Source organism: Sipha flava, unplaced genomic scaffold, assembly GCF_003268045.1.
Source record: "Sipha flava isolate LNK unplaced genomic scaffold, YSA_version1 82_pilon_pilon, whole genome shotgun sequence".
NCBI lineage: Eukaryota > Metazoa > Arthropoda > Insecta > Hemiptera > Aphididae > Sipha > Sipha flava.
In genome coordinates, this window is record NW_020273624.1 from 1257371 (window position 1) to 1281844 (window position 24474).

Sequence of the window (24474 nt, forward strand, 5' to 3'; positions counted from 1 at the left end):
GCGCGTCCATAATACGTACGATCGTCGAGGTACCGGCGGGTGGGACCGTCGGGGGGGGGGGGGGCGCCGCGGGCCCATTCGTACGCGTTTGTACGTAGTAATATATAAAGTATATAAATTGTATTATATATAAATATATATATACACACATAGACACATACATGAACGTCGGTCGCGTACGCACTCTCTCGGGTCAATACTTGATTCCGAAGGGAGCGACGGCGGCGGGTCCGGACACACGCACACCAGCGCGCACGCACGCACGTCACCGCCGCCGCCGCCGCGCAGCGCAGCGGTACCGGCCGAGTGCCGACGACGACGACGACGACGACGGCCGCGGCAGTGTGTAATTCGCCCCGTGACGACTAGCGCGCGCGTTTTCCCCCCACGTGACCGTGTCTTCTTTGGGCGAACCGCCGCCGCTACTACTACGACCGTGGTTCTACTACTTCCACCGCCGCCGCCATCGACACTACTACTATTACTATTGTGTACCTACTACCGCGGCTCTGCTACCTACCCGTTCCTACGCGGGCCGTAGTCCACTGCCGACAGTCGGGTGAAGTGCGCGCGCGCGCCTCAATTATTGTTTGTTCGCTTCGGCCGTGCGATATCGATAAATATTTTCGAATTAAAAACATTCGCCGTTGATAAGGTACCGGCGGTGGCGTTTGTCGGCGCGCGCGCCGCGTGTGTGCGGTCCGTTTGATGATAACGACGTTACATTGTAGTACAAACATCGCGCGGCTACGCCATAATTAAATCAATCGAACCGATAACAAGTAATACGAGCGCCGTCGGACACGTTAGTCGGTTATCTCTCTTCTTTTTTGATTGACCGTCGCGAGCGATCGTTAACGTTTTCGTTGTTGCACGTTACCGCGGAATTATTATGGCGGTCCGGACGCCCGCGTCGGCGCCGCGAAAACCGGCGTAAAAGTCCGTGTGGAAGAGTTTCGGCGATTTCGTGGTCGTACACACCCGCGGTTAGACAATGAGCACGTCGGCGGCGATGTTCGCGATTTCGGTGCTGCTGCTGCACTCCTCGACGATCGGTAAGTTTTGTTTTATTTCATTATCTCGTTAGTGTACTCCAACGCGCCAAAAGCTGTGCTACGGTTTCGTATTGTTGTGCATTCGTCGCGCTCTGCAGTCGCCGACTGTCGGGGCGGGTGGGGCTCGATGCTAAATGTGCTTGCGGTAGAAGAATCGATTCGTTCGCCCAACGGTTTTTCGGAGATTTTTTCCGATCGTTTTTCTCGTCGCCTCTCCACTGGCGTTTATATATAATATATACTAAGGACAACAACGTAATTTTCAAAATCTCCCTTGACACTTATCGATAAAACCATTTTTTTTAATCATTCCGTCTTCCAGATTTAAGATACGTGTATAAATCAGTGTATTCGCATTAGTTTAATCAAATTGTATCCCGATTGGTAGATTCGAACCGAGGTAATTTGCATCGAGATCTGCCTTTAACACGTACAAACTTCGATGTGTATAACAATATGCTTTGTTACGTCTGGCTGACGGTTCAAATCCCAAGCGATTAAAATTCGGTTCGTTTCAAAATACGGTCGTCGGGTACTGGTAAAACAGCTGTTTTACGTGGTTCTTCTTGTAAATCCCTTTGAAAGGGTGTGTAATGTGAGTATAATCTAAAATACGCGGTAATCGAATGTTATCCAAATCTAGACAAAATTAACATGAGCCTTCATGAAAAAAAAATGTATGAAAAAAAAAAAAAGGTCAGAATGAAATATAGTTTACCCATATTATTATTGGAACTTTTGATAATAATATAATGAATGTCAAATAAAAAACATAAAATATATAATAATATATGGAACTTAAAATCATGACCCAGTTTTTTATACTTGAGGGTTGAGGGTTTTTGTACTTCGCCATTGTTTTTTTTATTTTTTTTTTTTTTTTTTTATAGGCATTCATGTATTATATAAATTGACTATATTTTATCAGTGCGGTCGATACGAAATTTTATGTGTAAACGGTATGTAGTATACGACCGGTGTTAAACATAACAGTACCTACATTATTATTTTAATTTTCCGTGCGTTTGAATGTGAGAAACTCTGGTTAATTTATCGATAATATTTGAGTAGGACTGACAAGATCCTGGGGGTCGTCGCCATTTATAACCTCCCGTTGTTTGTACAGAAAAAGAAAACAACAACATTTAGTTACGTTGGAATTTCGAATATTTCTCTCGCGCGTTGTGTTCCCGTTGGATTTCGCCCAATATATCCTGCATAGTACCGCGGCTGTTAAAACGGGTGCGGGTAGTGGTAATAACAGTAAACACTCGACACGAACGTTTTCACGGTTGTAAGCTGCGGCGTGTAGTTGTAATATTATTATTACTATTTTTTTTCTCTCTTATTATTATTATTCATTATAGTGGTCTACTGCCATACTATATGTTGACGTGCGGGACGCCACTCGTGGTCGAGGGGGAGCGTGCGCACTCGCTAGCTCATATGTCAATCAACTAAGCAAAGAGGATAGCCAATTATCCAAGTGATATTAGAATATATCCTGTTTCTCTATATACGTTTCGTGGCTCTCGCCACCAACGATATCCTTGTCGTCTCTAAACGATCTCTCAGGCTCTCCTGGAGAGAATATTACGGTATTTGGCGGGACCACACAAAAGGGATGACGCGTTAAAATATAAACGTATAACGCTGCGAGTAACAGACACACGTGTTTGAAAAATCTTTCATACCCGTTCTTTTGGCCCCGACACACCACAGTGAGGATATAATATTGCCATTACGATTATATTACGATTTTATCACGTTATATTATTTGATTTATCCCTACGGACCCTCTCATCGGACGGGTCTTCTTACCGCGTAAATGTACCGACATAGTTGCGTCTCCCAATAGAGTCGCGGTTCGCCGTTTATGGAAATAGTAGTCATCGCCACTAATGGTCATCAGTATAGGTATTTGTTTGGCCATCGACAATCGCTGTGCATTTTGTTTTGCCTCCAAATATTTGTCATGGATTCAGCATATTCATCACATGACAAATCCGTGCATTGCAGTGTTAGAGTGCAAATCACTCACGGTATTACATTTAACTGCATTGCTGTCTTCATTAACAATGTTGATTATTATAATTATTAATTAATTATTGACACAAACAATAAGAATAATTCATTTTTATTTGTACCAATATTGAAATGAAATTTATAGATGTTTAGTGTTTTAACAACGATCAATAAATTAATTATTAAGTATAATTATTTAATTTATTGGTAAAAACAAATAATAATTTACATTAATTAATTATTTGATCCAAAAATTAAATCTTAGAGTGTTTCGAAAAAAATGTAAGTAAAAATCTCGGGAATTACAATTTAAATGTATGATTGATTTTTGAAAACATTTAATGTCTAATCGCATATATTTTAGGCTGTATAGCTAGTAGCTACAGTTAAATTGACAAAAATTATTACATTTAAAATCTCTTGACGAAACCTACGCATTTTGAATGCATTTCTTATAATATTTCAAGAACCCACGTAAAAATCATCATGAATCTAATCAAATAGTCAACGCTCATCGGATACATCCTGTTTCAGATATACATTAGATTTATTTCTATATTGCTTTTTATATCTATTATATTTTATTTGAAAGAATTATATAAACATTTTGTATCTACATAAGATTGATTAATGTTTGAGTAGTTATTTGATTAAAATAAAAATATTAATCGGACGTAATTATATCCAAAGATTTATATTGTTTTAATATTTAATGAGATTAAGTATAGAATGAAGTGTAGTTACTTAAATATAGATTTTAGTATTAATAATTTTTATTATCATTATAAGATTTCGATTACTTAATGCCCATTTTGGTTTAAAACTAATCGTGTTAGTACCGACATAAATATACTCAATTATTGGAATAAATAAAAAAATGTAACTTTTCTGGATAAATTAACAAGTGCTATTATAAGCAATTTATTAATTTTATTTTGCATTATCGATACTATAACTATGTATTTTATTAAATACAAGAAATGTTAATAATGATTCATTGCTTATTATATATTGTAAAATACTGAAAAAAAAATATTATTTAGCTGTTGATATTTTTTTATCTAATCAATTTCAAAAACTTTAGAGTTATAATAAAATTAGTACTAGTTAAGGTCACTTTCAAATGACTTAAAACATTATACTTGTTTAGGGTATTTTCGTTGAAAATGTTATTTTTAATTTCTTTTATGTACCATTATTATTTCAATTGGAAATATTTTTATGCGTTGTTAGTAAAATATTTATGTATCTTCAATATCTTCAATTTAATTATAAACTCTTATTAAATATTTAGTTTGTTAATTAGTGAGTTTATAGTTATTTTTTGTGTGCACCCTTGCTTTGTATAGCTAAAATATCTTAATATTAATCAAAGATTTCCATGTAATTTAAGTAAAATAATTTCTATAATATGTATATTATGTATTATCGTGTCCCACGTACTTGGATAACAGTAATACTATGATCACCCTACATTACAAGACATTTAATAAATTAAATGTATTAAATATTAAATAATTGGATTAATTAAAATATACACATTATCACACAAACGTCACATCTACATAGAATTGAACAAGGAAACAAATTAATAATTATTAGGATAACACACAAAATATCACATAACATCATTCAATAAGGAACAACTGTATTGATTAAACACACCCGTGAGATAAATTACATAAATTCTATATAATTGGTTCATATAATCATTTGATGGGAAATTGAAATAAAAATAGTTAATCAAAACAATAGTGACCACATCCTGGATATCTGCGTCAGTAATTATGGGCTAGTCGGGAGATAGCTCACACACACTTGGGATTTACACACACACTTGCATATATCAGATATAAAAGGGACCCGAAAACAAGGGCAAATCAAACGTGTTTTGGCTATGCGACACTGAGCACCTTCACGCTAGTGTGTCATGGTCTGGACTTAGAAACATTTAGAAATATTTTTATAAAGTTTAATTGTTAGGACTTAGAATTTTAACAGCTATTTTTAATTTATTGTACTTAGAATAATTTAACAGTTTAATAAATAAACCAACTACTAATCATAAAGAGTATTAATTATTTCATCATTATACCTAAATCCAAGCGTTGACTAGATTACTAGTAACTGAAATAACGATCAAACGGTTGACACGCAACAGTATTATATTAATATAATAACATTATTATAGTTAAAATCAAAACGAACCTCTAACATTATCTCAATGAATTAATCACAGTTCAATAAATATAAAATTGTACTTTTTTTTTCCTATTTATAAATCTATAGTGATCTTCATTGTTTATTATGATGTTCTAGTTTATAAATTTACTACATCATATTAATTAAAGAATAATAAACTTAAAAAATGTTCGGTTCATTTATATATTGAATAAAGCGTTGTATAGTTAACATATCAAATAACCTATTTGTATTACTTGATCGTTCACTCGAATGAGAAACTGATATAGTTTCGACAGTCAAGACACAGTACTGAAAAAAGAACATTACGTTTTGTTCGAACTGCGCATAGGCCGAAATGTCATCATCCAATTTGTAACCCGCCATGCAACCCAGGGGGTAAAACATCAAATTGAACATTTATGTAGTACTTTCAAAATGTAGGTATATTTATCGTTCCTATTCTATAGGAGTAATATCGAGTGAACAACATAATAAAATGTGGCATCTTTAAAAAATACATCTTAAACATCGAATTATTTAGAGGTTCAATATACTAATATTTTTAAAAAGTAATAGCATTAGAATACGTTTTTATATAATATATACAATACATAGGGCATGTTGTCATTTTGAAATATAATTTATTACTGGTTTATACTTAAATGGATCGAGAACCAATTTAGCTATTAAAGTTATGCTTCCTGAACAAGATTAGAATAAAACTTGATTTTATTTTATTTTATTATTTTATTTCTATTTTTAACAAATATACTGGTGGATGCTCTTAACATAATGTACAAAATGCATAATATAAAGAAGTAGTACACATTTTCATTATTTATATTAATAAATTAAAAATTAAATGTGGGTAAAGAAAATCACTATGTAAAAAATTAGGGGGTCGTCATTAGTTGTCAGTATGAGACAAACGAAGGAGAAGTTATTAAGGTAATTAGAGGAAGGTTAGTTGTGAAAAGTGACAGAACAACGAGTGATGCTGAAGGAACTCAAATTGATTTGGGATAGGAAAGAAGGAGAATCAAATTTTGCGGAAATAAGATTGGAAAGGAAGGAGATATTAGCCACGAACTGCTGGTCATCAAGCGAAGAAAGATGGAGGGTTTGTAGAACAGGTGTGTATTCATGAGGAGAGTAGTGGATATTAAGTCCAAAGGCTGTAGTAATGTAGAAGAATTTTCTATGAACTCGTTTAACTGAAGCGCTAGCAGCACTGTCGGAGGGGTTCCAAAGAACAGCCGTAATCGAACACAATATAGAACTTTATGGGGGGATATTAGTTGGAACTCAGCAAAGGTATGAAGGCCAAAGCCAGGGGTCTTGCTCTACAACAAATTTTCTCGATGTGATTGGTTGGGGATATGTCACGGGTGAACAAAAAAACCAAGGTCACGAATAGAGTCACCTGAGGGTTTAATCGGGATATTATTTCTGACGTGAGGAAAATAAATTTGTCAGTGGGACAATAAAAAGAAAATACTGAACATTTAGAAATGTTCAAATTGAGACCGAGGAACTTACCCCATAACACTAAATTAGTAAGGTCCTGTTGGTGAAGAGATCAATCATCAGACATATAGTTAATCCGTTATTACAGTTTTATATCATCAGCAAATATGAGAAGTTTGATATGAAGAAGAACAGAAGGAGCAGAATTAACAAATAGTTCAAAGAGGAGAGGGAAATAATAGCTCCTTGAGGCATAACGAAAGAAGGTTTTATTATATTATTTTATACATGTCTAAGAAATAATTTTATTACTTATTTTAACTACATAATCTGTATAGTATGTTTATTTACGTAGCAGCTAAATTTTCATTTCTGAAAAAGTTATAGTATACTCGTAGTATTAATTTTAAAATTTCTTTTGCAATATATTTAAAATTACGATTGATTATAATTTTCATACTTTTAAAATTAAACTTTATAATAACTATTAAATTGTCAGTCCTTAAGACTAGTGCTCTTTTTATATAATTTAGGTTTAATTTATTTTTTAATATATTTATATGTTTTCTTTAATGTTTTACTCTAAGTAAAGCGAACAACATTTTTCTTAATGTATAATTTTAATAATGCATAAAATAAATACTGAATAACGCATTGTTAAGAGACTTTTTACTTAGATAAACTTTAGCGGAAGTTTAACTGTAATGAAATGGCTTTTATTTTACCTTTTTTCAACTTTCTTTGCAAAAGTTTGTTTTAGAACACTCCTAAAAAACTATTTTTCATAATTAAATTTTTATGTGCTTGTTAGATACTTTCTAGATTACTTATAGTTTAATTTCTTTGATGGAGAAATACCTATGCACATGAGCAAGAAAGAAAAAAACGCGTATGAGTATGTGTGTGTGTTTGAATGTAAAATGTAATTTTTCGTAACAATACATTTTAGTTTAAAATAATTAATTACATCATAGCTAATAATGAATACATTATTGAAATCAATTGCTGATAAAATGAAAACCCGTTCTACTTGTGTATATTGCACTTTTAAATGTATTGAATTAAATGGTTTTCTCGGATTTCGTGGAATAAAGTTTTATTGCATTTGCGTTTTTATTTTTATGGGTCAGTGTTGTAAAATTGTAGTAAGAACATATTTAAATGTTATAAATTATTTTATATTTTTTTATATGAATGTCTAGTTAAAAATTTCAGTTATTTTCTGTGATGATTTTCTGGTATTATATAAATCAATCAAACCCACTACTTTTAGAGAACTATATGTTTTATTTGGGTATAAATGAAAGTTATAATAAATATGTTAACAAATTTGAAGGGAGGAAATAGAGTATATAATAGGTATATAAGTGTTATTTTTAATTGTTTTTAGAATTGAAACACAATAGTTTTTGCACTCGAAAAATGATTCATAGCTCGGTTCGTAAGACACTAATCATAAGTTATTGAACAATTCTGAAACAAATATTTTGTTTTTAGTATTATATGATATAGATTTAATTTATAAAAGTCAGAAGTGTTGTCTAACATTTTTTTTTTTTTTATTATTATTTTAAGTTATTAATGGTAAAAAATTAAGTTGTTATAAACCTTTGTATGATTAAATTTCTTTAATTCGCTAAAAATCTAAAATAATTTATCATTATTTTGTTATTATTTAATTATATCTAATGAAAAAAGTTGATTATTAAATATTTTTGACGAGTTTAGTAAAAATGTTAACAAAATATTTACGGCTGATTTCCTGTTTTAATCGATAATAATCAAGCATTATGAAAAATCTTCAATGCTATTTAATTTTTAACTAAACTGAAATAGCGATGTAGTTAATTTAAAATTATAGTTAATTATAATACATATTTCCGTATTTTTATTTTTGTTGTGTTTAATAAATATTCAATTATTTATCTATAACTGCTACATTAATATAATTTTTAGATTTTGGATGGAGTGGATGCATGATTTATTTTATATTCATGTATCCGCTTTTAATGGATTATTTCAGTTTAAACGAGAATAACAAGTAATCAGCATTTAGTAAACTAACTACGTGCTTAAATCAAACATTAATTTTCGTGTGAGACTTCCATTGCTGTTTTGATTTATTTCTATCTTCTGTTGCGAAATTGGTTAATTAGATGTGAAAAAATACTTAATATTGAATCCATCTCGGGTTTAACAGTAAAATTATGATTATTGGAATTTGAAATGATGCTATCATTAACTCCGAATATAGTAATTTTCAGTTGTGGACAACATCCACTGTCAGTAACATACCTATCATGCGTATACGTGAGAAACTATTATCCTTCTATACAAGTATTGAAAGACATTTTTTTATGAATAAGATAAGATTTAGTTTTATTTTATATTATTAGAAATAAATTATTGGTACATATCTTGTCTAAAACAGTAATTTAATATTGCAATATGTATTAGTTTATATTACATAACTAGCTTTTAATGTGCTTAAGAATGTTCATATTCTAGTTATACGACTTAAATTATTAAAAACCAATTATTATTGATGACATTTAATATAACTCTGCTTTAGATAAATACTTTTGATAGTCATAACACTGATAAACTGATTTGTTATATTGGTTGTTTTACTAAATATTTAATTTGTAAATGTTAAAATGAATATACCATAGAGATCTACAGATGGAAGATAAAAATTGATGGTGTATGTTATTGTTTTCAAATATTTGGCTATCGTCTCTTTTTGCCATAATAATCATTGTATAATTATTATTTATAATTCACACTAAGGTCAGACTGACACAATATTTAGACCCTAGACATTTTTTTAAAATTGCCCCGGATTAGTTAATGAAGGACCAAATTTTTTAACTTTATTTTACGTATTCACCGATAGTTATTTAAGTACCTGCCGAATACCGATATCAACACGGTCTGCAGAGCCTTTAACCATCAATATAAATGTAATATCAAGGTATACATTGAATAAAATACATTTTTAATTAAATTTATAATATTGTATCTACAACCTTTCCAGTTCCTGCTATTATTTGTATTAAATTTTATTGTACTATGTAATAATATAATACATCTAGAATAATATGGCTCGTGTTTTAAAGATTAATATCGTTACTGTTATTGTAAATATTTATTTTATCAACTCAAATTACAAACAGTGGTCCCATTATTAAAAGGTCCAATCGGCAATCGCCACATTGCTATTCAAATCAATCTGCACGTGAACGAACACAATGCCTAATGGTCAAACACACGTATCTTGGTCGCAGTGAGTTGATTCCCGAGACCTACTTTGCGTATTAATTGATTCCCGAGTCATTATTAGGTATGACGCCAAATGCAAAAAAAAAAAAAAAAATTAGGTATGTATGAGTTGATTTCCTATTGTATATCAATATACTGCACGACCGTAAAGAGTTCGACCGTCACACACAACACGCTCGAACTTACGAGAAAAAAAAATCTAATTACTAAAAAATTTTAGAAATAATTTTTTTAATAAATAATAATTATAATATGATACAATTAATAAAAATTGAATGATTTTCAAAATATGAACCAACTAAAAATAACAACATTTTTGAGTAACACGTCAGCCAACCTCCTCGTGGTGTTTCTTGGGTTATGCTATTAGGCTAAATATTTGAATAAATATTGAAAAAAAATATATAAAAACCCATGAATCAACTTGTACATACCTCTTAGCGACCCGGGAATCAACTCGTACGTATCAGCTTATGACCCGGGAATCAAATCAACGGTATCGGTGTGCAGGTAAACAGGTACCCAGGAATCAACTCATACGCAGCCATCCTAGTATGACGGATACAAAATACATTTTCTGTGCTTTTATCTTCAATTAACCTTTCACGATTCGAAAAAAATGACAATTGGTTATCTTAAAATATCTCAGTCTCTAAAAAAAAAAGTCATAAATAAATGTTAGTCATCTGTCCATTTCAATCGCTATAATTCTAGTTGGTGTTCCAGGTGTCTCGCCTGAAAGCAAATGCTATTGTTAAATTAAACGAACGTTTTTTTTTCTTCAATTAATCAGTGTTAAATATAGATTTTATATGTAACGCAGATAGATCATTAAGTATTATCCTATTGAATTCTTCTGTATTCTTGGGATATATCTATCTATTAAAGGATTCAATGTGCATAATAAACCCTAACTTATAAAAGTAAGTTTATTTCTTGGTATAATGCATACAAGTCTCACTTAAGTATTTGATTTTATTGTTAATTGTTTATGTTTTTGCAGTTTGATAAATTTATCCATTTTTAATATAAATTTTGTAAGTTTAATTATATAGTAAATTTAAACGATCCAATGTATTTGTGTGTTGAATAGTTTGCTGTCTCTTGGAAAACCGCATGGTGAGCAGCTCACATTTATATAAAAGTTGTTTCTCTCCCTGTCTTAGAGAGTACATAGACAAATGAGATTTTACACGTCGTAGTTTATCATACGCCTGTTGGTAATTTTTCTTTTAAATTTAAAAAAAACGTAACAATTGTATTTCCAAATGTTTTGTTATTCGCGCATACTACTGGAGGATTTATTTAATATATTGTTTTAAATAATTGAACGTAATTATTTTTGTTTTTAAAACTGAAAGATTTCTAGTTGTTATTTTCTAAATATTAGTTTGTGCATGGAGAACTTTTTTAAATAAACGTCGAGATGAAAATGAAATCCACCCTATATATTTAAATAATCCCCTATTATCGAGCCTATTACTTATTTGGTCCATAAACTGACCATATTTTTATAGTGACATAGGTAATCAAACGAAACCTGTTATACTAACTGCATGAATCGTCCATTAGGACATAAAATATGGTATCATTTAGCTAGAACATATATACGATTAGGTATACGAGTGAACGTTGTCGGATATTAATCATTATGTGTTAGGTATATAAATAAAATTGAAATACTTTATAGTTTATACACGCACCGATATAATTATACAGCCATTTATAATGAAGTCAATGACACGAAACAGACTCTTGAAATAAAAACTAGGAAGAGTTCGATAATTATGTTTAATTCGATTATTGTTTTAACAGAACGAATATGAAAAAGGAAATGTGTAATAAAAAGTGAGAAAAATATCGTTTGTGATATACCTATTGTTAAATACTTTGGGATAAGTTTTAATTTTTAATGGTGTTTTCGTGGTTTCATATTTTTTTAAATTTGTCTCCTATTTTGGTAGATTTTTCAAAAACTAATTTACAACATTAAAATGTTTTAATAATAATGATAATTAGAGATCGTATCGGGATCGTTCAAGAGAAAATATAATATCTCTGGAGCTTACTACTTGTTGTTGGTTCGAATTATTATAATTCAAATTTTCAAAATTTCATTCTATAATACCTACATATTTCGCCAGTGTTAAATTATAAATTCGAGAACGGCCATTGTCTCGATCGGTCACGAAAACCGAAGAATCGATTTCTTTGGCAAGGTCGTTTCCAGAATTATCGGTAAAACTGCCGGGAGCCCGTCGCCTGCATCGCACACGTATTGTTCAATAAGCACGAGGCGATCAGGTCAACACGCTGCGTGTTTTGCAGTATCAAGCTCAAAAATAAGCTCAGGAAACAAGTGAATGTGCGGGTTGCAGCTCGGTACGATATTAATTACCGGGCCTATACGTACACGTTCGTAACCTAAACCGCTAGTTATTATTATTATTTCTCTTTCTCTTCCACCGAGCCAACAGCTTTGGTGGTTATGAAAATTGTCTGTTCGTGTTGTTTCCGTCTAGAGGATTTCGGCACTATACACGTTATACTATTTATTATATAACATGTATGCGCATTCGTAATCTGTATACAACATTCTCGAGTACGTGACAGGTGGTAGTGGTGGTGGTGGTAGTCTGTGGCTTAGTTTCATGTACATCGATATCGCGAGAAATAATAAATTAAAAAAAAAAAAAAAACTAACTTCCTTTTCTCCATTGTTCCGCACCATCGTGTCACGTATATGTTATGTACAGAAGGTATTTCATTATATGCACAATAATACTCGTATGTACTATTATTATTATCCTTATTATTATTTGCCCCCGCGCAAAAACCGATCCTCTCAGCTCTCGGTGTTCCTGCCGGTCAATTAGAGAAAGACTGCTCTCGCCGCGTCTGGGGAATAGCCGTAATATATCTCACCGAAGGCGGCAGTGGCGTGCGTCCATTAATAGTCGACGAGAGCAGTAGTGTATATAGGATATATGCGTGCGTTATTTATACGCGATGAGAAACGTGCGTCGTGCCTCCGTTCGTCATAATGTATTTTCTACTGTATACTCACTTTACGGCGGCAGTTGCGCAGTATATTACATGCAAGTGGAATACACTCGAATTTCTGCAGAGATAAAAATTCTACTAAAAAATGCCAACTCGTATAGTTACAACGTATGGTGTGCGCGTGGTTACTGATAGAGTAGCAAGGGTTAGGCATTTATTATTAATTTGAGACCCAGAATACTAGTTTATAAATCAAGGAAATCAATTTTAGAACCATAGGCAATACGCTTTTGGTTAAACTATAGCTCTTTATCTCAATCTGAATATTCCATCACGGTTGAAGTAATCAATACCATCGGGTTTTCGCGATATTTTTTGAGGTTTTCGGGTGAAGTACACTGAGTGGTTAGCACACACATTTTTCTATAATTACATTGTATCCATTAGCCGTATATGTCATTTAATTTACAATATTACGTATTATGTGTATACAATTAATGCTCTAAAAACCAAGCATAGAGTGATATAATGTGTTTTTAAAAAAATATGCTAATTGATGACTGTTATTTGAGAAAAATGTGTACGAGATGACGTTGTAGGAATCATATGAATAATAAATACCTACAGTCACGGTTATGAAAGGGACCATTGTAATGGATGGAGCCGATCGTAAATCGTTTGAGATTTGAAAACCGAAATCTTCATAAAATATGTCGTTTTTTTCTCGAAACATAATTATTGAAACTTATTATTTTGAACCCGTCTCACAAAAATTAAAAAAGGCTTAATAAAACCGACCGAGTGCTGCTCGTAAAATCTTTCCAGTACTCAAATTGTTTTGAACGTGATCCTGCAAATATGTGATGTAAGATGGGATGCTTGTGTAGATTATATAAACTGTATGTGATAACATGTATTTCATTAGTTCTATTTTTTTAAAATCAATGATTTTGGCCAGGTTTTCGGTTTATGTTCTTACAATGTTTGATATGAAAACTCAATATTTAATGATTAATCAATATTTCATACCATCTCATTATCTTAGATTAATTTTCTATATAACAGTTTTATAATTTGTCTAATAATCATGATATATTTTATTTTAAGACATTATTATTGAAAATGTTTATACTTATAGGAGATATTCATAAATTTTAATATAACTCATTTTTAATAATAATTTCAATTTACCTTTATTGAATTTTAGTTGTTTGTATTTTATATTATGAAATATGGTCGTTAAGTTTTCTTCGTTAGAATGGATTATAATGTGTACTTTAAGTATTAATTTAGCGTGTTAAATTTGTGATTTATTAATTTTATTTTCCTGATTGAACTTTATTGTAGTTAGAAATATGTTATTATTTTTATTGTAATTAATTTAATTATTTTTTTTTTTGTGTATATTTCTGAAGATGTTAGATGTTATTATTTGTTGTAATTAAAATGTTTCAAATATTTTTGGTAACTTGAGCATTTAAGATATTTTAACATTTTGAGATTGGTGTGTTTAATAGTTTTAGTACTATTTGCAATTATATATTTGGTGAAAATATTTGTTAGATTGTAATATGTACACTGTAATATTAATTACTCATCTTGGTTTTGGTTCGAAATAAATATATTTAAATTGCATACAATTATATCATTTTTTTTAAAAATATTCATGCAGATTCCAACTAATTCTTACTTTATTACAGTAGAATTTACTTTGCATAGGTATATATTATTATTATTGTGTTTATAATCTTTTATTTCCTTGGAAAGATTCTAACAGAATTGTTTGTTGTTAAATATACGCCAGGATCGAAATTAATATTGATTTTTTCTCTGGGGGATGACCGTACTCAATGAAAATATAAAACATACAATTTAAACCGTTAATATAGTCATAAAATACGAAAAAGGTAGTAGTCAGTTAAAAATCATATAAAATCAAACACGTTTTTATGATATCTAGTAATAAACTAGAAAAAAAATAATAATTTCATTAAAAAAAAAAAAAAAAATTATTAAAAAATAAGTAGGAATACCATAATATCATATACGTTTTCTTTATTGTGTCATATATCTATTAGACCAGGACATAATTGAATTTAATATTAAGTATCATTTTTACTATTCCCAGAAACCAAATGATATTCTAAAATAATGAAAAGGCAAAAGAAATCTCTATTGCTGAAATACATGAAAAATATCTTTTTTTACCGAGAATTAATACATTTTTCAATATTCAAATGTTTACTATTTAGCTACTCAGCGCACAAGACAATTGTATAAATTATTCAACATGCGACAATATATTCGAGTCATATAAGAAACTACATTTTATTATTAAACACATACAGTTCATAATACGAAACAAAAGTTAAAATGGTAACACAGTAAGGCATACAGAAAAGTTATGATCCAGGCTGACATTGTACTGATGTTTTTGATGAAAATATTCTTATTGAATATTATTCGTCCAGTCTTGTGATGAAACTAATTTTTTATATGAAGTTTGGTAGCAGCTTTTTTCCTAAATATGTCAAGTATGATTTTCTTGTGATTTCATTGATTATCCTCGGCATAATATTCTATATACATAAATACATACGTACCTATAATCTGTTAGTAATTCATTTCGTTTTATATCATATTATACAGATTTACTTATCGCGACGAGAAACATATATGTGCATCGTCACAATATTTTATGTGGCGCCACCTTATATCTGATTGAAAAAAACTTGTTTTTGAAATGTCATCAATCCAGTGGTTAATAAAGTGGTGAAAATGTCGAAGGGGGACTATAATCACCAAAAATGGTAAAGGAACGTTCCCTTACCAAAGTCTAAATCCCATCAAACTTTTTCAGGTAGTCCATAAGACAAGACTGCTCTCTATCACATATCACTACAGTTTTGGAACAGCCATTATAATAATAAATTGTGTTGGTGTAGAGTGTCGGATACAGAGTGACCTATGTTCATACCGTATACGGACGGTTCGTGTACGTGTTTAAATGTTAATTGTTATCTACACGAGCGCCCGGGTATCTGTTTACAATTAGACACAGTGTCCGTTAAATTAACATAAAATAACGAGAATATTATCTTATACTTATTTCTTACATATCGCAATATATTATTTCATTATAAATATTTTTTTTTCGTAATCTTAACTTTTTCTTCCATTTGTTCAAATGTATTAATCAATAATACAATGATAATATATTATGTACTTTATGTGATAATTACTAACGCTGCTTAGCGTTAAGTCCCTCCGGACTTTGGAGATTTAAATTAAAAGGGACGCATAATCTTACCTTAAATAAGAAGGAGGAATCCGTCCTCTTCTTGTTCCTCTTCACTTTAACTACTGCTTAAATTTACTGAATAAATTCTTCCATACTTTTCCGACTTTTTTTTCTAGTTGTAAACATTTTTTTGTCAACAAAATGAAAAAAATGTCTAGAAAATAAATTTTTAATTTAAGGTATAAAAATAGTTGTTTTTTAAGTACTAAAATGTTGTCTAGAATTTTGTTTATTAGTTTATGGTTATTTGATAATCGGTTCAAATTAATTTTTTCTTGAGATGTTTTCGTATCATTATCGATATTATAGTTTTATTTTTTTCCTTTTTATTGTTTAATTACACATTTTTTTTCGTATAGGTTATTTATGTACAACTGTTAAGTTATAACTTATGAACATTTAATGAGTTGAAGTGTAACTAATAATAATTATAAATTATTTTTTCTAAACCTTAGTTAGAAGGCAAAACCAATGAGAAAAATTCAGAAAACTTAGCTCCTAAAATCTTATGAGTTAGTAAAATTATAATATATTTTATTTATTTTATTCATTGTTACCATTACAAATCATAAACTAAGTTAAAATTTAATTAATTAAACTTATTACATACAGAATATAAGCCCGAACGATTATTTTATCTTGCTAGAATCTCCAAATTTCAATAATCAATGTACGTCAATATACTCTGTGATTTATAAGGAAGGTTACTTAGAAATTCCGTTATTGTAATTTTTATCCAATGGTATTTCAAAGACCTTGTTCTCTTTTATTCGTCGAACAATCTTTAACGATCTTCAGAAAGAATCTTGTCTAGCTCAAAAAACTAACAAGTGAATTAATTATATATTTTATGACAGTACCACTTGGTTAGAGATTACAGTAAATATTTTTGTTTAGAACTACGAATAAAATACTCTCAAAATATTCAATGTAGTTTTATAAATAATCTGTGTTTATTTATTATCTGAGTAAATAATATTGATTACAATTTTAAAGTTTTATTTTAAATGTATCGAAACTAAACATGTAGAAGACTTTTTTAATTTCAATGTAGTTAATAATTTTAAACTAGTTACGGAAGTGTATAAGTATGAATGTTATACTTCAAAATAATTAGTTTGTATTGATTAATCGAGGTTTGTGCGTACTCAAATGTATTCTCTAACTAGCGATCGGTTTGGTAATAAGATAACTGATATAGTAAATTTGGTATTTTTAAATTTTGTTACTAACTATACAAATTTTAAAATATTAAAATATTTTAAAATATAATTTTATAATGTTAAATTATAGTTAACATAAAAAATATACATCCATACTATTCAATATTGGCTATTTTAAATTCCTATAGTTTTCAATTAGTACCTAATAAATAACCTATCATATATTTACATAAATCCATGATGTAAAAATATAAAATTTAATAACCGTCAATCTAACATAAATTCTTAATACTTAAATATAAAATATTTAGTGGCCAAGCAGATGAATAAACCACATTTTATACTCTTGAAAATACTTCTATTCATCATACTGTAGGTACAAAAATATAAGAAAAATATAAAATTGTTGATTTTTTATTCTAGCTTTAAAAAAAAATAAAATCATGATATCCTTCAGATAAAGTAACAAAAATAATAATAAATATCTCATAGCAGAATAATGTCAATATCAAAAAAATATTTACCCACATTTTGGGTATGTAAAAATATTCTTAGGTATTTACTCGGTGAGCACTTGAAATATTTAACCGTTCGGTATTTACCCATGGCTAGTGATGTGAGTTTGTATTATACAGTGGTATGAAACTGTATTATACAAGGTATTATACACATGGCATACAATTATTTTATACAGACAATATAAAAAAAAAAAATGAAATTGTTATTTTTAGATATTTTTTATAACTCAACTATTAATTTTTTAGTTGTACTTATAGAATGGATCTCTAATAAAGTACAGTATTATTATAAATATACTATATTATTGTAACTGTGTTAATTTAGAATTTAGGTGTTAAAAATTACTAAAATCAATTAGGGGTGGATACAGACCAATATAACAGGGGAGGGGGGGGTTTTAATGGATACACATGATATAGATAAAATTAAAAATATTAATTTTGATATCGTCGTTTAAACTGCAACAGTGTGTATCTCAAAATTTGACAAAATGAGTTTATTTTCAATATTAATTAAATAAGTAATTTTTAGCATTTAAACATCAGTGGAATTTCTGTGCGAATTAAAATTAAATATCTAAATAAATTAATAATATTTTTAAATAATGCGGTTAAACAACACAAGAAACAATATATTAATAAAAAAATTAGCAAAAATCTGTATTATTTAAGTTGAGATTAGTAAGGCTATTTTTTTTCTTTTGTCTACTCTTTTTCGTTTCTTGGCGATAATATTAAACTGCAAAGTGGCGAATTCGCATCACAATGAAATGTATCAGAATAGATATGATTATATTATTTGTTCGAAGCATGGAAATGTAAAAGAAATATTTAAAGCATCTTCAACTGTTAGATTAAATACGTTTTTTTGTTTGCAGTGTTTTGCAAAACACTCTTCTACTATGTATAGAAATTGAAATGAATGTAAATTTGGATTGGTTAATCCTTATATTGATTTTAAATTAATAAGCTCAGATTCTGGTAAATTATTTGAATTTGTCATATAACTACTGTAATAATATAGCCCCACATACTACTAACGCTCTACAGATGTGGCGAAAATGTGTACTGAACAAGTAACGCATTCTGACCGTCAGCTATCAATGCAATTTAGATATACGATAGTTAACCTGTATATCTTAAGCCATGTAGTAGTATATAACTGTAATATCAGTATATTACCAAATAATAAATATAAATGATAACCTAGTACCAGTAGAAGTTTGGTATAAAAAAAATAGTTTAAGATTTCTCTATTTACCCTTGAAGTAATAACGTCAAAAACTAAAGTCTGCTACGGCGAACGAGGGAGGGGGGTGATCGCCCCATTCGTCCCCTCTGGATCTGCCCCTGAAATCAATTTATTGTACTAATTTAATATTCAAATACTGTAAATATATAGGTACAATGAGATAGTATATAATTATAAAAGTATGAAGTATAGTTTTATTTTTATTTCTATTTAAAAAATATGTATTTCTATGTATAAAATACATACGTATGTTACCTATATCATAATTGCAAATCGATAGCATGACTAAATATTAATTTGGTGAATTTGGTGAGTAATTCTTGTACTATGTGTTTTTTTAGCCATTTTTTTTTAACTTTTTAGCCATTTTTTTCAATTCCATTTTAAAATAATTTATATTTCATAATTAACAATGGAGTGATAACCTTTGTTAAATTTCGTAAAATTTAAGGTACTGCAAGGTTATATACGGTATAATACTGGTATAATACGGTATTATACAAAAAATATGTATAATATTATTTTTGCTATGTGCCATGGGCCATGGCACATCACTAACACTAATTTATGTAGTTTATTCTTAATAGTTAATAAACGTTGAATTATCAATGAACGTTTTCAAATACATTTTCAGCTTTAGTATTTGTGTCATGTTAAAAAAAACATAGATTTGTTATTAATTTATTATTTATTTTTAATAGTACTTCTATATTTATATCATAATAAAGATAATTAAAAACAAATCCATAAGATTTTTTTTTTCCTATTATTGTTTATTTCTGAATCGAATTGAATACTAAGAGAACGTGACAGGAATGATGTTTCCTAAAAGTAAACAATAGCTAATCGTTGAATTAATTTAAAGAACAAAAGAAATAATATGAAGGACATAACAAAGGTCCATGTATGATATGCCGTTGGATGAAACAATCCAAAGATAACGGTTGATGTTGACCCGTTTAACAATGAATATTTTTTGTCAATACTCGAATGTTATTCTGAAATGTTTTAAACAACCCTTGGACTTTAAGAAAAGCTAGTTTTGGGTTTAGTTTCAAGAGTGAAATAAAGCTTTTGATAAAATACTAGTATTTACTTCAAAATAATATTTAATTTATATGTTCTGTTTATGCTTATAATTCGAGTTTTTTTTATATAGGAACAATATATTTGTGTAAAAATGTTTGTTTCACATAATTTTTAATATGCAAACTGTTTAAATTTCATTAATGTGTGGTTTTAAGTATCTACCTATTATATCTCATGTAATTAGCTGTATATTTTTTGTAGTTAAAATTCTTATAATATTTGTGTTGTATGAAATTCAAATATTTATAAGCTATAACTAAAATGTTTTTGTTAAATATTAATAGTAATACAATTTGTTGTTTGCTTATTATTTTCATATTTATAGCTACATACGTATACAATTCAAGAACTATAAATGTGTTTGAAGTATATTAAATAAGTACAATACTGTGTTCTTTGTATAACTTAAACACAAAGCTTTTCACGTTGAATATTATCTTGCTTCAATGCATAAAACTGAATGTAAAGAGAAAGTAAATATTTGAAAATCAAACAAGTTTTATTGAAACTGTTTGACTTATGTATCTTTAAGTTTAAAATTGTTTTTTATTTAAGACCTATTGGTCTTAAAAAATTAAAACGCTTTTAAACAACTGTTGTATAGTGCAGAATATTACTTTGCCTTATCCGGTTTCAACCGACAATGGAATTGTATGTAAATATCACTAAAACCAAACACTAAATACGAACTAGTCAGTACAAAATATATCTTTAGTATGCAGTGTTAGAATTAAAAAAACGGAAATTTTCAAGTCGAATATCCTCCAGCATTTAGAATTTTGCTAATATTTAACAAAACTTAAGCATCCCGAATGCGATAGAGTAATTGTAAAAATATCTCAAGTTCTCACTTCATAGTCTAATTAATAAATGTGCGAACATAATGTCGTGGATTTACTTGGGTGTTAAATGTGTGTTCTTGGTATGATTGAATATGTATTACGTAATGGATTTAAAAAAAATATTGCAGAAATCTAGGAACACAATAAATGTTCTTGCCTGTCTGAATATTTTGTTTTATTGACATCGTGTGAATGGATCAGAAACTCGTTTGATTATTGCTGGTTTACTTTATAATCTGTTTCTAAACTATTTTGTATGATATTTTCAATGGCTTAAATTTTTATACCAAATTGAAAAACCGTTACTATTGTATTTTTATTGTCATTGCATATTATCGCGAGGAGTATTAATTTCCATTGCTCGTAAGTATATGGAAGAAAACACGTCGTCGAAGCGCGCCTTGTTGTACTCACGATTTTGTTCTCGAACCCGTTTATTCGTTGGAAACACAACCTGCAAAGTGAGGTTGATGAGAATCGATGAGCCGTAAAAACTTCGTGTATATAAGGAGACACAGCAAACGTAAGTACAAAAATATTTTGTTCCGTTCACGTTGCCGTTGATGAGACCAATACGACGATACGTGCGATAAACACGCGTATAGATTTTTATCGTTCGTCTGCAGGAACTAAGTTATCAATGAACATGAGTTTTTCCCTTAACTCATTTACCCTCTTTCTCTCTCTCCCTCTCTGTATATATATCAAAACGGAGCCGTAATCATTTTTCGTGTGCTAAAATACAGCGGTAAAGAAAGAAAGAAAAAACCGAACGGGGAAAAAGAGACATAATCGCTTATGGGCCATTATGAGCTGCATTGTATTTTTAACGATTTCTCCGGACCGCATTATTGTACGACGTGAGACCTCACCGAAGACGGTCTTTGTGTGTGTACGTGTGTGTACGTACAACAACGTTTAAAAAAGTAGGCATACGATTTAACGTGCCTCTTCTCGTATAATAATATCTCCGAGTTTAGTTCCTTATCCCCGTAATCGTCCTGGGGCGAATTAATTACATGTATACATCAAGAGGAGGGATGCTGTGGCTAATTAAATTTTAATCATCAACGGAGTGAACGTAGAAACGAATATTATACTCTTATACGTGTGTATGTGTACCACCGTAGTAGTGGTTTACTGTACGATAAAATATTATTATTATATGTGTACAGACGTTTATTATAATAATTCATCATATCGTGTTATATGTGGGGTTCAAGTCACTTGACAGACATCATTATACGCGTGGGCATGCATTGTTAAATAGAGAGAGAGATTTGAACTGTAGCCGCCGATGATGATGATGATGATGATCACACGCACCGACCACGGGCGTGCGATGTACAAACATAAACACCCGACACGAGCAGCTTGTACGCGTCGTTTCTCTGCCAAGTCGAAAATAATAATGAAAAATCTTTTACTGTCCATTCGAGTTGGTGCGTGTTGCGCGACATGCTCGACAATACGTGTGTGTGTGTTCTATTCTTGAACGTTTTATCTGATTACATGTGTACACGCAGCAGCTGCTGTATATATATATATATGTGGAAGAGGTTGTGTAGAACGGTTTGGAGGCAAAAAAAACTAATTGAAATTCGGGTGAACTTCATCGGGCCGAAACAATCGAACGATTCCCGCAAATAACTCGCAAATGTGATAAAAATCCACTCTTCCACATGTCATATGTGCCTATACGTTTGATTTTTTTTTTCTAATTTTTATCTCAGTAATTCCATAGCGTCGGTAAATTGGTATCTCCGTATTTTTATGGACGTTCATATCATATCGCCGGTGGTATGGTAATTGAAAAACAAATTATTTTTTCGTGTAGTGGTTCTTGTGCGCTGAACAAGAGGTTGTATTATTGACGGTTTGAAAAAGTAATTTACGAACTTTTATTTGTACAGTGTTTTATGTCAATAGTTATATTTGTGTATATAAAAATTGAAACGTTGTTTTCTGATTAAACTACCGTTGTAATTTTACACTTTCAGTGTGCGTGCATTATACGCACCTACCTGCGCGGTACAATAAATTGTTATGTTTTTAAAATAATTCATGAAAATTATTGGTTGCAGATGTATAATATATTTTATTAAAATGCATTAAATTGGAAGGTCGACTCGTTTTTAATTGTGTTTTGATCACTGTCACGTGGAATAAGCGAAATGGGTAAAATACCTTGGCAAATACTAACTGTAAAAAAATAGGCTGATCAAATGCTTTGTCATACTGAAACATTGTTTCCCATTCTATATAGCAGACGACAAAAAAACAACCTGATCGTTTAGTCGCATAATCGATTCCTATCATGTTATGACATATCATGTCTTGTTGTGTCCCCGTAGAGCGTACGCCATTAGGTGGGAGCTATATTCTACTGTCGCTTTGAAGATAAAAAAAATTAAGAATTTTATTTATTTTCAAGCTACAGGCAACATTGAACAATTTATTTTTCTGCACAATCACAAAGCCATCCATTATCGATATTTTTGTATTTGACAAAGACGATTTTGAGTGTGGCGTATTAGATCAATGACTTTTTCTTCAAATGTCTCATTTATACTTTTCCGGTATATGTATTTGAAAATGTACTGACCAGTGGCGTATATAGGGGGGGGGATTTTGGGGGTTCAACCCCCCCCCCCCCGAAATTTATGGTTAGTACGACCCACGTGTGCATTTCTTTAATCTATGTATTAATTAAAACCAAACTGTCTAGTATGGGAAAAAAATGCTCTCTCCTAATTTTTAAGCAAATTATACGCCCAATTCTTACCTACGCTTGCCCGGTATGGGGTGATTGTGCATCCTCGCACATCAAAAAAATGCAAATTGTCCAAAACAAAGTCCTCAGAATAATTGCAAATGTTCCGTGGTTCGTCAGAAATCCAAATCTGCTATTGATACTTTTAATAAACTATCCGTTGATTTTTTTCCAAATATATGGTGCTTAATGTCAATATTAGTAACTTTACCAGTCTCAACAGCGTCATCAGAAAGATCGTTTTCGATATTGAAAAGATTGAAGTCGTGCTTGAGAAATAGTACAAGCGAAAATCGACTAACAGGATTATCTCATGTCAATTCATCGAAGTATTTCAATAAACACTGAAGAAGTGATAAATAATTTTGCAAATCTACCTTGAAAATTAGACTTTGTCCTGTAATTAAATTTATGTATTCTAATTTTCATAGTTATTAAAAATAAGTTAATTTATAACCTTCATTTAGTATATATTTTTTCATCCCCCCCCCCCCCGAAATTAATTCCTATATACGCCACT

General features: G+C 30.2%; 1 protein-coding gene across 1 annotated transcript in view; it reads left to right on the forward strand.

The window, feature by feature from the left end:
- Positions 1-328: 328 nt before the first annotated feature.
- LOC112693239 (transmembrane protein 132C-like) overlaps positions 329-24474 on the forward strand; it is a gene marked incomplete at its 3' end in the record, with an annotated part of 55934 nt that continues 31788 nt past the window's right edge. Inside the window, exon 1 of the mRNA XM_025568221.1 lies at positions 329-1055. Coding sequence (XP_025424006.1) covers positions 995-1055 — 61 coding nt within the window. The remainder of the gene's footprint in view (positions 1056-24474) is intronic.